This window comes from Myotis yumanensis, unplaced genomic scaffold (genome assembly GCF_028538775.1).
Source record: "Myotis yumanensis isolate MYYU_CA2020_CCGP unplaced genomic scaffold, mMyoYum1.0.hap1 SCAF_2, whole genome shotgun sequence".
NCBI lineage: Eukaryota > Metazoa > Chordata > Mammalia > Chiroptera > Vespertilionidae > Myotis > Myotis yumanensis.
The window spans coordinates 36,371,414-36,387,772 of NW_027223753.1; the positions used below are offsets into that span (position 1 = coordinate 36,371,414).

At 41.8% G+C, this 16,359-nt stretch overlaps 1 protein-coding gene across 3 annotated transcripts in view; it reads left to right on the forward strand.

The window, feature by feature from the left end:
* The window catches only part of ZFYVE9 (zinc finger FYVE-type containing 9), a 120,915-nt gene extending 104,814 nt beyond the window's left edge, over positions 1 to 16,101 (forward strand). For all 3 annotated transcript variants that reach the window (XM_070405118.1, XM_070405117.1, XM_070405119.1), the window contains 6 exons: positions 1,343 to 1,493; positions 4,085 to 4,165; positions 4,867 to 5,029; positions 8,186 to 8,291; positions 11,424 to 11,600; positions 15,811 to 16,101. In XM_070405118.1, the coding sequence (XP_070261219.1) occupies positions 1,343 to 1,493; positions 4,085 to 4,165; positions 4,867 to 5,029; positions 8,186 to 8,291; positions 11,424 to 11,600; positions 15,811 to 15,972 (840 nt within the window). In that variant the 3' untranslated portion in view covers positions 15,973 to 16,101. The remainder of the gene's footprint in view (positions 1 to 1,342; positions 1,494 to 4,084; positions 4,166 to 4,866; positions 5,030 to 8,185; positions 8,292 to 11,423; positions 11,601 to 15,810) is intronic.
* Positions 16,102 to 16,359: the final 258 nt, after the last annotated feature.

Here is a 16,359-nt window from a genome sequence, read left to right on the forward strand (position 1 = left end):
TAATTTTGGGGGGAGTCAAAAGTTATAGGTGTATTTTTGACTGCACAAGGGATCAGTAACCCCTCTGTTGTTCAAAGGTCAACTGTATATATAATGAAATATTATTCAGCCATAAAAATAAATGAAGTACCGATACATGTTACGCCACGGAAGAGCTTCAAAAACTTTATTCTAAGTGAAAAAAGCCAGACGTAATGGTCACATACTGTAATGTTCCATGATATGAACCATCCAGAATAAATGCGTGGAGACAGAGTGCAGATCGGTGCTTGGAGGGGGAGTGAGGAGACACTGGTTCACGAGCAAGGGGTTGTACTTCTGGTGGTGGGAGTGATTTGGAACTGGGTAAGGTGGTGGTTGCCCAACATTGTGAATGTATTAAATACCACTGAACTGCTCACTTTAAAATGGTTAACTTTATGTCATGTAAATTTCACCTCAGTAATGTTCTTTTTAGTGTATTGATACAGGAATATAAAAGGTATGCAAACACTCATCTGATATTTTTAACACTGTAGCAATGCAGTTTATAACATAAGAGGGATAGGGGAGTAAAACAAAATAAAAATTTTGGACTAGTTTTTCAAAAGATCAAAGCCATTTTAAAGGATTGAATCAGAAAGTTGGACAAATGGGATGGCATGAAAGAAAAAATGGGAGATAAAAACAAATTATTATTAGCTTCTTTCAACCAGAAGCCAGAATTCAGCATCAAGATAATATAAGCTCAGTTTTGTTTATTAGACACAAAATGGTGGCCTGTGAATTTTTAGGTTAGCTTCAGAATTATTTAAAATATTTTGATAAAGACAAAGCAAAATTTTGGTAAATGACTCATTGAAGATGTCAAGCATAAATTAGTAAAACTAAGAAACAATGGAGTTTACATCTTTTAGAGGAAAGGCCTCACTCCTTAGTATGGATGTGGAAAAAGAAGGCAGATACACTTTAATATGGGACATTCTTTTGACTTAGAATTTCAGTATTTATATCTTCAGAGAACCCACTGAATGATAGAAACTATTGTAGTTCGCTAAACTAATTTTAGTTGCTTGTGTTCAGTGCAGCAATAAAAGACAAAAGAATGCAAAATGTGTCATATGCCTAAGCTGTAATACGAATCACCTACAAACTATACAGGGAATTTTTGTATGTTGATTTTTGGGCTAACAGTGACTGATCTTTCACTCTGTTTTCATTATTTGGTAGCCCCTTTATCACTGTAATAAATAATAATACTCTGTTTTGTCTTTGAGAAGGTGAAGGAGTTGTGCCATATCAGACCAAAAAAAAGAGCCCATTCTTGGCAGAGAAGAAAGCTAACCCTCTTTTTTGTTTGCAGGTGATGAAAGCCATGAACAAGTCTAATGAGCATGTCCTGGCAGGAGGTGCCTGCTTCAATGAGAAGGCAGACTCTCATCTCGTGTGTGTGCAGAATGATGATGGAAACTATCAGACCCAGGCCATCAGTATTCACAACCAGCCCAGGAAGGGTGAGTAATTGTGCTGATGGGGATGATGAGAATGGAAGATTGTACTGGACTTGGAGATTGGGTATCTCAGCCCCATTACATGTACTTTCTGGAAGGGTAACCACAAACAACCTGATTAAGTTAACATTTCCAAGCTTATTTTCCAGGTTACATTGGCTCCCCAGTAGCCACATGCAGAGTTGCAAATGGCATCTCTGTTATTGAGGGGAACATTCAAAAGTACTGCCTCAGGATATTGACAGGGCCAGCATTGATATCTGAAGGGAGGAGACTGGGCCCCATGGTGAAAATATACTTAGATTTGGGGCTTGTTGAATGACCATACTCAAAGAATGTTAATTAGTAGGTCGACAGGAAGGAAGGTTTCTAGGTTCAGTGGCACTTGGATTGTGGTCTCATCACTTAGGAGATTGTTAGAAATGAAGAGTCCACTCCCCAGATCTGCTAAATCAGAATTTGCATTTTAACACAATCCCTATGCAATTCAAATACACATTAGAATTTAAGAATCACTGCTCGGTGTGACATTTTCTCAAGTGTCTTATCAGGTTCTATGATTTTAAAACATATTCATATAAATAGATGAACGTTTTGCTTAATACATTAAACTGAGAAATCCCGAGATAAATCAGTTTAAACAGATTTTTTACTACAGTTCTTTTTCAGAGGCTTTAACGAGCCAGTGTGTACTGTGATTTTCCAAAAGGAGGGTAGTGTGGAGCGCTTCCTAAATTTATTTGACCATAAGTCTCTTTCCCCTCAGAATATCTCCTAAAACTAGCTTTCTTTAGTTTGCTTTATGAAACACTTCTCTAGAAGACATACTGTAAGTCACTTTCTTTAATATATATTTAAAATCAGTTATTTAGCCCTAGCCGGTTTGGTTCACTGGATAGAGCGTCAGCCTGGGGACTGAAGAGTCCCGGGTTTGATTCTGGTCAAGGGCATGTACCTTGGTTGCAGGCACATCCCCATTAGGGGGTGTGCAGGAGGCAGCTGATCGATGCTTCTCTCTCATCAATGTTTCTAACTCTCTATCCCTCTCCCTTCCTCTCTGTAAAAAATCAATAAAATATATTTTTTTAAAAAATAAAATAAAATCAGTTATTTAGTTAGTAAAGGTATAAAAGATATGTAGCACATATATATTCAAATACCATATCCAAAATAAAGTAAGTGATAAGTCCACAGAGCTCCCTACTAGTCAAATCTTACTTAGAATATTTAATAAGTTCTGGATATCTTTAATGTAACTGATGATGTCCATTGGTAAAACTGGATGATCTTCAGAGGATGATTCAAGGCATGTGAGAAATCTGGAAACTAGGTCAAAGGAAGACATCCTGACTGAAGTATAAATGTTTTACCTGAAAAAGTACAAATAGCTATCTCTATTTTCAAGGTTTTCTGTTATGTGGAAATAAGATTCAACTTTCTCTGAATAGCTACAAAAGGCCAAAACCAACACCATTGGGTGAAAGTAACAAGGATCCAGATTTAGGCTCAATTTGAGAGCATTCTCTATAACTGAGAGTTACCCAGGAGTAGAATGGACTGCCGGGCGCTGTTGTGGGCTCCTTGTCAGTAGGAGCCTCAACAAAGGCTGGCTGACCTACCTATTAGAAATACTGGGGGCCAGGGGGTAGGGAGCTGAAACAGCTCAGTCCAATTTAAGATGTGGAGAAGTAGAGTGTAGAGAAGTTTTCATAAACCTAAATGTATTAAATATCTATTCTTTTATGAAGAGTCAGTGGTATCAGGTGTTTGTCTTTCAAATAGGTGCTTGTGTTTTTAATAGCTCCACTTTGTAAATAAAATAGTTGGCAACCATATGTCAATATTTAAAATATATTTGACCTAAAAAACACACACCTGGAAACCAGTGACTTTAGATCAGGGGTCAGACGACTTTTTCTGTATATTTTAGGCTTTGCAGGCCTGTAGTCTTTGTTGTCACGGAACTACTCAGCTCTGTGACATCATATTTCAAAAACTGCCATAGACAATGTGTATATGAATGTACATGGCTGTGTTCCAATATAATTTTATTTAGAAAAACAGGCTTCAGTCCAAGCCCAGGACTTGACCACTAAGATTTCTCTGCCTGTAAAATTCTTTGATTCTTGATTGTAGGAAGAACAAAAAAAAAAAAATGGGAGCGTGTATCTTTTTTTATTTTTTTAATATATTTTTATTGATTTCAGAGAGGAAGGGAGAGGGAGAGATAGAAACATCAGTGATGAGAGAGAATCACTGGTTGGCTGCCTCCTGCACACCCCACACTAGGAATCAAGCCTGTAACCCAGGCTTGTGCCCTGATGGGGAATCGAACCAGGACCTCCTGGTTCATAGGTCGATGCTCAACCACTGAGCCACGCTGGCTGGGTGGGAGCGTGTATCTTAAACTTCATTCCCTGCCTATCACAGCATCCGGATTATTGGTTACTTGTCTATTATGGTGTACAGAGTTGTTGTTTCTTGTCTTCTGGGTGATGATGGTTGGATTCCCAATGACTAACTATTTTATTATTATTCTCAGTCTCTCAATCTCAGGGTCTGTCTTCATCAAACTATTCCTTTTGTTGTTTTAGTGACTGGTGCCAGTTTCTTTGTGTTCAGTGGCGCTCTGAAATCCTCTTCAGGCTATCTTGCCAAGTCCAGTATTGTGGAAGGTAAAGAATGAGTTACTTACTGCACATACAGTAGTTCAGTCCTATTTGTACAACTGAAAAGCAAAGGATACTAAAGGAAGCTTTGACATTTTTGCCATAGAGTTCTGGACTCATTATTTATTCCGTAGCATCTCACTCTTCAGCTACTTAAAACTGTCATAATAGTGGTTAGTTCTCCAAAGAAGGAAGTAAGTGATAGAGATACCATGGGACGGTGCTCTTAGAACTACCCTGCACAGAATCGGGTAGGAATTGGGGGGTGGGAGGGAATAAATGTGTGTGGAATGGCACTAATTATTTAAGAGATGGCCTTTCAGAGCTTTGGGATAAGGTACCCAAGAGGACATAGTCTAAGTTTAAATATATCATTGGGCGCGAATCTGTAAACATGTGGATGTTACCCACACGAATGTCGCAATCATCATTTGGGATAAGGAGAAACTCTTCCTTGTGTCTAAAGTGAAATCAACAGGCAAGTGTTTTAAACAGAACACATCTCGGCACTCGCTCCTCATAGCACTTTCAGTGAGGAAGAGCTCAGCTCAAAGCACAACACCTGCTTGTGTCTGTCCGCTGTAGAGAGCAGAGCAGAGTTTCACATTTAACGTAGAGGGGTTTGCTAGGTTCCAGATCCGCTTTTCACTGCCTCTCTCCCTTGCTTTTCATTGTTTTCATCGGTATTATCTGGTGCTGATCCTCAGATGGCGTCATGGTCCAGATCACTGCAGAGAACATGGATGCCTTGAGGCAGGCGCTGCGAGAGATGAAGGACTTCACCATCACCTGTGGCAAGGCGGACGCTGAGGACCCCCAGGAGCACATCCACATCCAGTGGGTGGATGACGACAAGAACGTCAACAAGGGGTAAAGGCAGCAAACTCCCCCCTTGAGGCATGTAGTTACGGCTGGGCTCTGGGTCTGTCTGCACTGATGTGTTACAACTTCACTGGAAGCCCTGCCTAAGAGGCTGCCTTTAAATTTCTGGTTTCTTGGCTTCATTTCTGAAGGAGTTTCTGTGCATATTTTTGAAGGGAGGAAACTTTGTTTTACAAAACAATTTCTCTAAAGTTATTGAGATAGTAGTAATACCTAAGCCTTGTATGGTTTGCAGAGCACTTTTACTAACATTGTTTAATCTGATAGAACTAGTGATATTAGTATTCCAGAGGAGTAAACAAGCACCACAAGGCTAACCGCCTCCACAAAGCGAGGGAGTGGCAGGCGGGACTGCCTCCCTGGGCTGCAGATGCTGTACTCTTTCCCAGTCAGGGCAGCTCTTGTTCTGAAGGTTCAGGCCCAGACCCTGGAGCCGCCTGTATCTCATGCCCTGTACCTCATCTAACAGTAAATGCTGTTCGCTTTACTTCAAAGTACATATAGACTCTTATTACTGCTTCTTCCTACCTCTACTGCCATCATCCCAGTTCAGGCCACCATTGTTTGGTCTGCATTATTGCAGTAGCCTCCTATTTGGTTTCTTTGTTTCTAGTCTTGGCCTGTTCCCTCTTCCCAGCCTAATCTGTTTCCAATTCTACAGTGTTGCTCCTCTGCTCAAAACCCACCACTGACTTCCATTCAGGGTCAAAATCAAAGTCTTTGCGACCTCTAAGGCCTTACGCAATCTGCGTCCCCCGCCCCACTCTTACTTCTCAAGAAACCCCTGCCTTCTTGTGGGGACACGTCAACTAGACTTCTGTCCTGGCACTTGCTGTTCTCTCAGCTTATGCTTTGCCCCTGGGTAGCCACCTGAGTCACTCCCTCACTGCCTTCAGAAGGCCTTCTGTGGCCAACCTGTGTAAATAATAACCGTCATACACATTCTTCCCTCCCACCCCCCAATTCCTATCCCCTTTCTGTGCAGAATAATTCTAAGAGCACTTATAAGTTTCTAACAGACAAAAATTTTTACTTACTATATTGTCCCTGGGATGCAAGCTCCATGAGGACAGGGACTTTTGTCTGGTTTATTTACTGCTACCAGTATATTACCAGCACCCAAAGCACTGTCTGGTACCTAGCAGTTACTTTAAACATTGATTGAATAAATGAATATATTATACCTCATTGTATTAAGCTTTCTCCCATCCATCCTCTATCCATCCACCCATCCATCCTTTAGGCAATAATAATTCCACGTGCGGAGATACAAAAATGAATTACATGTGGTTCCAGCTGATAAGTGGCTCAGTCTCATTTTGAAATAGTTATAAGTGCATCAAGCATGGAAAATGCTCATAGAAAACACTGTAGGATGCAGTGAAGATTAAAAAAAAGGAGAGCAGAAGCTTGGCAGAGGTGATAGGGCAGCATTCAAGAACGACTCCATAGAGAAATGGCTGTTGCTTTAGCTGAATCTGGTAAGATGAGTGGGTATTTGCCACATAGCTCTGGGAGAGGAGGCATTCCAGTCTGAGGGAATAGCAGACCCAAAGGTAGTAGAGGGTGTTTACAGGACGGCACAAAGACTTACTGAACAAAAAGAAGCAATTTCTAAAGCATTGAGTACATTTGCCTGTTTTACAAATAACCCTTTATCTTCCCATACTTCACTGGCAAATTTAATTTCAAATTCAGTTTGTTTAATTCTCCATTACAGTTGGAAATGAACATGATTATTAGGACCAAAAAATTGATCATCTGAAAATCTGATGCCATAACATATTGGTAACTAAAAACAAGCAGGCAGTTTCTTTCTACAACAAGTGCCATTGGCAGCATCTTAGGAAACAGGACAAGAACCAGTCACGGAAGACTGGAACTCGGGAGTTTAGTTTGTAGTGTACAAATGGAACATTTTCCAGCTTGTCCTTCTGTCTGCATATCCTCTCTTGAAAAAGTACTCATCAACTAAGAGTGTTCTTTCTGATGAATTAGCAATTAAACTTAACATTGTTTAAATAATTTTTTTTTATTTTTTTTTAAATATATTTTATTGATTTTTTACAGAGAGGAAGGGAGAGGAATAGAGAGAAACATTGATGAGAGAGAAGCATCGATCAGCTGCCTCCTGCACACCTCCTACATGGTGATGTGCCCGCAACCAAGGTACATGCCCTTGACCGGAATCGAACCCGGGACCCTTGAGTCCGCAGGCCGATGCTCTACCAACTGAGCCAAACAGGTTAGGGCTGTTTAAATAATTTCAATTCAAGTGAATGACGTGAATCCCTGATATTGAAATTTAAGTTAAATTTCATCTTACATACGTAGAGATTGGAAAACATAAACAGGTTTTAAAATTGTTAGGAAGAGTTTGGAATCTTTGTGATTCCATTGTTAATCCTTATCACCAATGAGTGTGCATCTCTAGTTATTTATACTTGTTATATTTTGGAGAGGAAATGACTAAAAAGTGGGCCTTTCTATTCAGGAATCTAGGAATGATAATTTAGCACTAAAGGGAATTTGTTGTGATAAATAAAACAGATACTTGTGCACCAGTTCACATCAGCACTGTCATAATGAATATACTCGGTTAAATAATTCTTTTAATCAACAAACATTTATTAAACTCCTATGTTCCAAGTAATGTGTCCAAACTGAGAATATAGCACACAAAGGTAAGTATATCATATTCCTTCCTTTCAGAAGTTCATTGTAAGACGGATACACAAAATGTGTGGTGAGTATAACGTGATGGGTGTCATTATAGTCAGGAGCAGAGTGCTGTGACAGAGCAGAGGGGAGAGCAAGATTGAGGGGCAGGGCGGCTGTGCATTCACTGAAGGAAGGAATGCTGCAAGGAGAGAGCAGGTTTGAGTAAACAGTTCTTCATATTAAAATAACCAGCTCCTGGAATCATGAGTCCTTCTTTGTATGTGTGTTCTTTGAATTATTTTAGTGAGCCCTTCACATGAGCACTCTGTTCATACATGTTTGTGTAGTGGCTTCTTGCTGTGATATGTTGATCAGATGTGTTTGGCAAGGTGCCCAGTGTAATTAGTTGCAATATTTGATAAGAGAAGTGGCTCTTCTGACTTCCAGAGCTGCTTCCATCTCTCTTCTTTGCCTCTACTTTAGTGTCATAAGTCCTATAGATGGGAAGTTAATGGAGTCTATAACAAGTGTGAAGATATTCCATGGATCAGAGTATAAGGCAAATGGAAAAGTCATCAGATGGACAGAGGTAAGGAGATAAAACTTGGCATTCTTGACCTGCATTGAGCACAACTTTTAATAGGTCCAGAGACACATTCTGGTCTGATTCTGGAGGATAATAAAAAAAAAGTCTGTCTGTCTACTGTACTGCAGTTCCCTCTGGTCTGTCTGAGCTCACCGGCAAGAAATGCCACCAAGTGCAGGCCGCAGCACTGAGTCTGCTGCTGCCTGTGTACAGCTGTTAGGGCAGCGGTTCTCAACCTGTGGGTCACGACCCCTTTGGGGGGTCTAACGACCCTTTCACAGGGGTCGCCTAAGACAGTGGTCAGCAAACTGTGGCTTGTGAGCCACATGCGGCTCTTTGGCCCCTTGAGTGTGGCTCTTTCACAAAATACCACATGTGGACTTGCACATACAGTGTGATTGAAACTTCGTGGCCCATGCTCAGAAGTCGGTTTTCGGCCTGGGCAAGTCTATTTTGAAGAAGTAGCGTTAGAAGAAGTGGCGGGTGTCGGTTGGTCAGGCGACAGAAGATGTGGCTCAGGCGGCCGCGGGATATGCAGTGCGGGGGAGGCGCACGCGATTCATGCACGAGTTGAGTGAGCCAATCAGTCAGCAGTCTCATGTGCAGTGGTTAGTGCTAGTCATGTCCGCAAATCCCGTGCGGGTGACAAAAGTACCTACTCAAAGCATAAAGTTACCTGTATTTTTCCAACCAGCTGCAAATCCTACAGGTATATTTGTCATCAATTTAAGAATTGTAATTATTTTGTGTTGGTGGCTTTATTATTATTTTAGCAAAGGCCAGCTTAGGAGTACCCTAATTAAATTAATTAATAGCAATGTACCTACCTATATAGTAAGTTTAAAAAAATTGGCTCTCGAAAGAAATTTCAATCGTTGTACTGTTGATATTTGGCTCTGTTGACTAATGAGTTTGCTGACCTCTGGCCTAAGACCATCGGAAAACACATATATAATTACATATTGTTTACAGTAGCAAAATTACAGTTATGAAGTAGCAACAAAAATAATTTTATAGTTGGGGGTCACCACAACATGAGGAACTGTATTAAAGGGTCGTGGCATTAGGAAGGTTGAGAACCACTGTATTAGGGGTTTGTTTGCACTGGAATTCACGAAGGCTACATCTCTGAATGGTACATACCATCTTTGCTGTATGATTTAGAAAGCTGGGCTAGTTATGCTGCACTCCCAGTTAAACTATCTTAGATAACATGGTCTTTAAGAATTGACTCATTTCATCAATAGAAAACTAGTGTGTCAACTATAATTTAAAAAGAACAAAAGAAAACTAAAGTTTGGAGACTGAGTAGCTTGTCCAAGCTTACATGGCAAATAAGGAATATCAAAGTCCTGCTTCAAACCCTGATCTGGACAACTCCTAAGCTCTTTTCCACTGTATTGTTCCTTAACTCAAAAGCTGTATTAGAGGCTAACCTGGAGCAAGAGGAGCAGGGCAGAGACCCTGTGTGTGTGTGTACATCTCAGACAAATCAGAAAGTTTATTCTCAGAATAAACAGGTGGGTCCTAGGTCTCCCAATTTATTTTGAATCTTATTTATACTTACCTATAAAATACACTGTTAAGTTAAAGATCTCTAAGATTCCTTGCAACTTTAGAAGTAATTTTTTAAAAGTTCTGTGACTTCTAGCTTTTCTATGTTACACACAAGGTAACCGAGGCAGGAGAGGTTAAGTGCCCTACCCAAGTTCACATAGCTGGTTCCTGAGAGCAGAGACTAGAGCAGCCGTGGGCAAAGTACGGCCCGTTTGAAATGAATAAAACTGAAAAAATAAAAGACCGTGCCCTTTTATGTAATGATGTTTACTTTGAATTTATATTAGTTCACACAAACACTCCATCCATGCTTTTGTTCCGGCCCTCCGGTCCAGTTTAAGAACCCATTGTGGCCCTTGAGTCAAAAAGTTTGCCCACCCCTGGACTAGAGTCTAGTTCTGCAGTTCTTGAGCTGTTCTTCCAAGTGATGTCCTTCATACCAGGCCCAGTGTTTTCATACACAGCTCAGTGGTCTTAGCTGCTTGCTTTATGACTATTCCTTTGATGTATTTTGAGCAGTTCAGACACTGGAACATAAAAAACTCTATTGTTTATAAAATAGTTTGACCTCCGTTCCCTCCTTTTTGCTCCCTAGTAACCCAGTGAGGCACGGTGGCGACCCATTAATTTGCATAATGAGAAAGGCTCTGAAAGGCTGTGAGACTGACCTGCCTGATGCTAGTTACTGAGCAGAGGCCAGGGCCTCCTGACTCCGACTCCAGAGCGTTTCCCTCATTCCATGCTGGCACTCTCACCTGTGCATGCGTCACAGGGCTTCAGAGCTGACTCCTTTTTAGTATTCTTAGTATAAGCTGCTTATTGAGCACTAAGCTAGGGGTTGGAATATATAAGCATATTTTGCTTATATATCATTTTTTATAGTAACTAGAGAAGACAGGTGTTTTCCATTTTATAAATCCAGATTGGGCATTCAGAAGCCAAAGGACTTGTTCATCACCTTCCTCTATGCAACTAGGACTCAGGTCTCTCAGTTCCAAATTTGCTATGTTCTCCCTATTCCCAGTGTGTGCACACTGGCATAGCCCTGACCTCAGCAAAGGCGGAGCTGTATGCTGGGGAAAGCTCTGTGATAAGAGACAGAAGACCTGGATTCTGGGCTTACCCTGTCCCTGTCTCTAAATCCTTATGTACACTTAGGTGAATCACCTCCCTTCTATAAGTAATCTGTAACATGAAGGGTTTGGGTCACCTAAGCTATAGGAGCCCTTCTCTTAGATTCTAAGATCAGTTCCTTAGAAAATTGTCCACGTACAGGAATTACCTTTTAGACGTGCACAATGCAAAATGTAAGCCTTTTTTGAGTAGATTGTACCAGGATGACCCTGACTATGGCTTCCAGGGAAATAGGCAGGTTGCTGCTACCATTTTGTAGATGCAGAGACTGAGACTGTTTCTTGGATGTAGGATGTTAGTGTCCCCCAGGGTACTTTGAGGTACCCTGTCAGGTCTTTTTGCACATCTCTGTGGGTCAGGGTGCTCATGCACAGCGAGCTGATGCACTTGTTTCTTCCCACATCTCCTGAGCACAAGGTTAAGTCTCTTTTGTTCGGGCAACAGGTGTTTTTCCTAGAAAATGATGACCAGCACAGTTGCCTGAGTGATCCAGCAGATCATAGCCGTCTGACGGAGCACATAGCCAAGGCTTTTTGCCTTGCTCTCTGTCCCCACCTGAAGCTCCTGAAAGAAGATGGAATGACTAAGCTGGGACTTCGTGTGACACTGGACTCAGATCAGGTAAGAGATTCTGAGGCAGCCTCTGAAGCTGGTCAGTTTCTGTTTTCCGACATGTGAGTTTCCCTGCATCAACCCAGCCTTTCTTTGGACCCTGGGTCTGACCAGATATAGTACTTTGGCCTTCCCTCTGTTTTGTTTTTTTTTTAAACATATTTTATTGATTTTTTACAGAGGAAGGGAGAGGGATAGTTAGAAACATCGATCAGCTGCCTCCTGCACACCCCCTACTGGGGATGTGCCCGCAAGCAAGGTACATGCCCTTGACTGGAATCGAACCCGGGACCCTTCAGTCCGCAGGTCGACGCTCTATCCATCAAGCCAAACCAGTTAGGGCAGGCCTTCCCTCTATTAAAACTACACCTTGCTGTGCTGTTTGATCAGACTCTGAATCATTTGCACTTTGGCTTCCTCACCTGAAAGTGTTCCAAGGACTTGGTTTTCTTTTTAGGGTTAGGAGAAGGGTGTGTGGAGACCCGCCACCCCTGTGTGAATGATAGCGATGCTGCCCATTGAGACTCCTCAGTCCCACCCTTCAGGAGTCATTCTGCCCTTAGAGAGCAGGGCCCAGCTGTCCTTTGTCCTGTTGACCACAGCAGGCCTCTGCTGACTGGCCTCTGCAGCTCCCACTCCTTACGGTTTTCTTACTGCGAACATTTCCATGTTTGTTAGTAGATCGGACTTGAGCTATTTCCTCATTCCCTGTCAGCTCACGTCTCCTATAGTCAAGCTTCTCTCCCTTTCTTACTCAGATTTTTTGGTGCTGTTAGTAGCAATAATCCACTTAAAAAATTTTTTTATTGATTTCGGAGAGGGAGAAATACAAACATCAATGATGAAAGAGAATCATTGATTGGCTGCCTCCTGCATGCCCCCCCACTGGGGATAGAGCTCACAACCCAGGCATGTGCCTTGACTGGGAATAGAACCGTGACCTCCTGGTTCATAGGTTGACACTAAACCACTGAGCCATGCCAGCCAGGCAGCAATAATCCATTCTTAGCACATGTGCCCCCTCTCTCTCCCAGTCCCTCGTCCCATTGCCTCTCTCCCATGGCCTAGCATCTAATCTCTCTACAAGATATACCTCGGATATATTGTGGGTTCCACTCCAGACCACAGCAATAAGTGAATATTGCAATAAAGTGAGTCACATGAACTTTTGGGTTTCCCAGTGCATATAGAAGTTACATTTACAATGTACTGTAGTCTGTTAAGTGTTCAGTAGTAGTATGTCTAAAATCAATGTGCACACCTTACTTAAAAAGTACTTTATTGCCCTGGCTGGTTTGGCTCAGTGGATAGAGTGTCAGCCTGAGGACTGAAAGGTCTCGGGTTTGATTCCAGTCAAGGGCACATGCCCGGGTTGCAGGCTTGATCCCCAGTAGGGGGTGTGCAGGAGGCAGCTGATCAGTGGTTCTCTCTCATCATTGATGTTTCTCTCCCTTCCTCTGAAATCAATAAAAATTTAAAAAATACTTTATTGGTAAAAAATTCTAGCTTTCAGTGAGTCATAATCTTTTTGCTGGGGGAGGGTCTTGACTCAGTGCTGATGTCTACTGACTGTTCAGGGAGGAGCTGCTGAAGATTGGTGGGCTGTGGCAATTTCTTAAAATAATAATGGAGCTTGATGATTGACTTCCTTTCACGAATGATTTCTCTGTGATGTGTGATGCTGTTTGATAGCATTTTACCCACAGAGCGACTTTCAGAATTGGAGTCAGTCCTGTCAGACCCTGTCACTGCTTCATCAACTAAGTTTATGAAATACTCCAAATCCTTTGTTGCCTTTCAAGTTTTCACACCAGGGATAGATTACTTTCTTTGCATAAGAAGCAACTCCTCATCCATTAAAGTTTTATCATGAAATTGCAGCAGTTCAGTCACACCTTCAGGCACCACTTCTAATTCCAGATCTCTTGCTGTTTCCACCACATCTGCAGTTATTTCCCCCACTAAACTCCTCAAAGTCATGCATGAGGGTTGGAACCAACTTTTCCCAAACTCATGTTAATGTTGATATTTTGACCTGTTTCCATGAATCACAAATGTTCTTAATGGCACCTAGAATGGTGAATTCTTTCCAGAAGATTTTCAATTTCCTTTGTCCAGATCTATCAAAATAGTCTCTTATCTATGGCAGATACAAAATGTATTTCTTAAAAAGTAAGACTTGAAAGTCTAAATTACTTCTTGACCAATAATGGATGCGTTAGCAGACATTAAAACATTAACCCATTGTACAGCCATCAGAGCTCTTGGGTGACCAGATACATGTCAGTGAGCAGTAATATTTTAAAAGGAGCCTTTCTGAGTAGTAGGTCTAGACAGTGGGCTTAAAATACTCAGTAAACTATGTTGTAAACAGATATATTGTTATCCAGGCTTTGTTGTTCCACAGGCAAAGATTTAGCATAATTGTTAAGGACCCTAGTATTTTCGAAGTGGTAAATGGGCACTAGCTTCAACTTAAAGTCACCAGCTGCATGGCCCTGCCCTTTGAAGCCAGGCATTGACTTCTCTCGAGCTATGGAAGCCCCAGATGGTATGTTCTTCCAATATCAGGCTGTTTTGTCTCCATTTAATGTAGCCACCTTCACTAATTATCTTAGCTAGATCTTCTGGATAATTTGCAACAGCTCTTGCTGCTTCTATTGAACTTTGTTATGGAGATAGCTTCTTTTCTGTAAACCTCATAAACCAACCCGTTAGCTTCCAATTTTTATTTTTTTGCTGCTTCCTCGCCTCTCTCAGCTGCCATAGAATGGAAGAGTTGGGGCCTTGCTCTGGATTAGGCTTTGGCTTGAGGGAACGTTGTGGCTGGTTTGATCTTCTATCCAGATCATTAAAACTTCCTCCATATCAGCAATAAGCATTGGTATTCACTGGCGTAGCATTTTTAATTTTCTTCAAGAACTTTTCCTTTGCATTAACTTGGCTGTATGGTGCAAGAGGCCTAGCTGTTGGCCTCTCTGAGCTTTGAATGTGCTTTCTTCACTTGTTCATTTCTAGCTTTTGGGTTAAAGTGAGAGATGTGAGACTCTTCCCTTTTCTTGAACATTTAGAAGGCATTGTAGGGTTATTAATTGGCCTAATTTGAATATTGTTGTGTCTCTAGGGAGGCCTGAGGAGAGGAAGAGAGATGGGGTAATGGCCAGTCATTGTAGCCGTCAGAACACACACATTTATTGGTTAAATTCGTAGTCCTATGTGTGTACAGTTTGTGGCACCCCTAAATAATTACAGTAGCAACATCAAAGATCACTGATCGAAGATCACCATAACAAATGTAATAAAGTTTGAAATATTTCTAGGATTACCAAAATGGGACAGAGACACAAGGTGAGCAAATGGTGCTTGATAGACTTGCTCGATGCAGTGTTGCCACAATCCTTCAATTTATAAAAAACTCAGTATCTACAAAGCACAGTAAAGCAGAGCACAGCAGAATGAGGTGTGCCTGTACACCTCCTCTGGATTTTGGATCCCTGGGACATGTCCCAGTGTTCCTGTTAGATGCTGTTGTGTTATCATTAGGGAAAATGTGGACGGTTATGGATCTGGCTCCATTTCCTAACTAGTCATCAATCAAGAAGTGTGTGTTTTCTACGTAAGGTCTTTCGCCATGCTATACTAAGCATAGCAGAGTAATTTAAATGAGGTATCATGGTTCTTTGTCGAATGGTACCGGCTGGAGAGTTACTTCACATAAAACAATTAAAAAATAATTTTTCACTGATGAGTGGGCCTCTTGAGGGCCAGGGCCCTGTTCCATTCATCTTTGAATCTGTGTGTTAGTAGACGCTCAAAATATGGTGTGGGGCCCAATGGTTGACAGAACAAGTGTTCAGTTCCTGCTGTGCTAGGGAGTTATACTCAGTATAGTTCTCGTTTTAATTTTCACAACCATAGGCTTATTTCTGACATTCCGTACCTCTCTGTAACACCTCAGTGCCTTCTGGGGGAACTAAGACCTTAACAGGTTAAGTGTCTTAAGAGCCCAAGGTCTCACAGCTACCACGTGTTAGGGTCAGGATGAGTAAATGACAGGATGAAAAATGACAGCTTAGGGAAGAGAAGTTTGTGTTAACTGCTGTGTGTCCAGCCCATGGCCAGGAAGCCCATCTCCTTCCTGCTCAGCTTCCTTGGCCCTCAGCTCTCTGGAGCGAGCTGCTCTATCCAGTAACCTGTCGTCCTTCTCTCTGTGGTATAGGTTGGCTATCAAGCAGGGAGCAATGGCCAGCCCCTTCCCTCGCAGTACATGAATGACCTGGACAGCGCTTTGGTGCCAGTGATCCATGGAGGGGCCTGCCAGCTCAGTGAGGGCCCCATCGTCATGGAACTCATCTTTTATATTCTGGAAAACATCGCATAGACAGAGGACTTCGTGTTTTTTTCCTGTTCAGACCTGTTGCAACAGCAGTCATACCAAGTCATTTGCACTTTAGAACTGGAAGATTAAGCTTTTGTTAACACTATTAATTGGGGGTGGGGTGGGAGTGGGGTTTGGGGGACTACGGTGGCTGGGGGGACAGATGTTCCATTAATTCTAAGTCTTCTATGCATTGTCCACCAGATCTGGGCAGCTTCCATTACTGCACCACCGTTATATTATCCTTGAAGCTAAATCCCCTTCTGTTCCTGTTTAAACAAGAATTCTGTTCCTGTTTTAAGACTTATTTATGGTCTTGTGCTCAGAAATGCTCAAATGGGTACAACCATCACCAAGTGTGGGGTGGGAGGGCAGAGAGGAAATAAAATA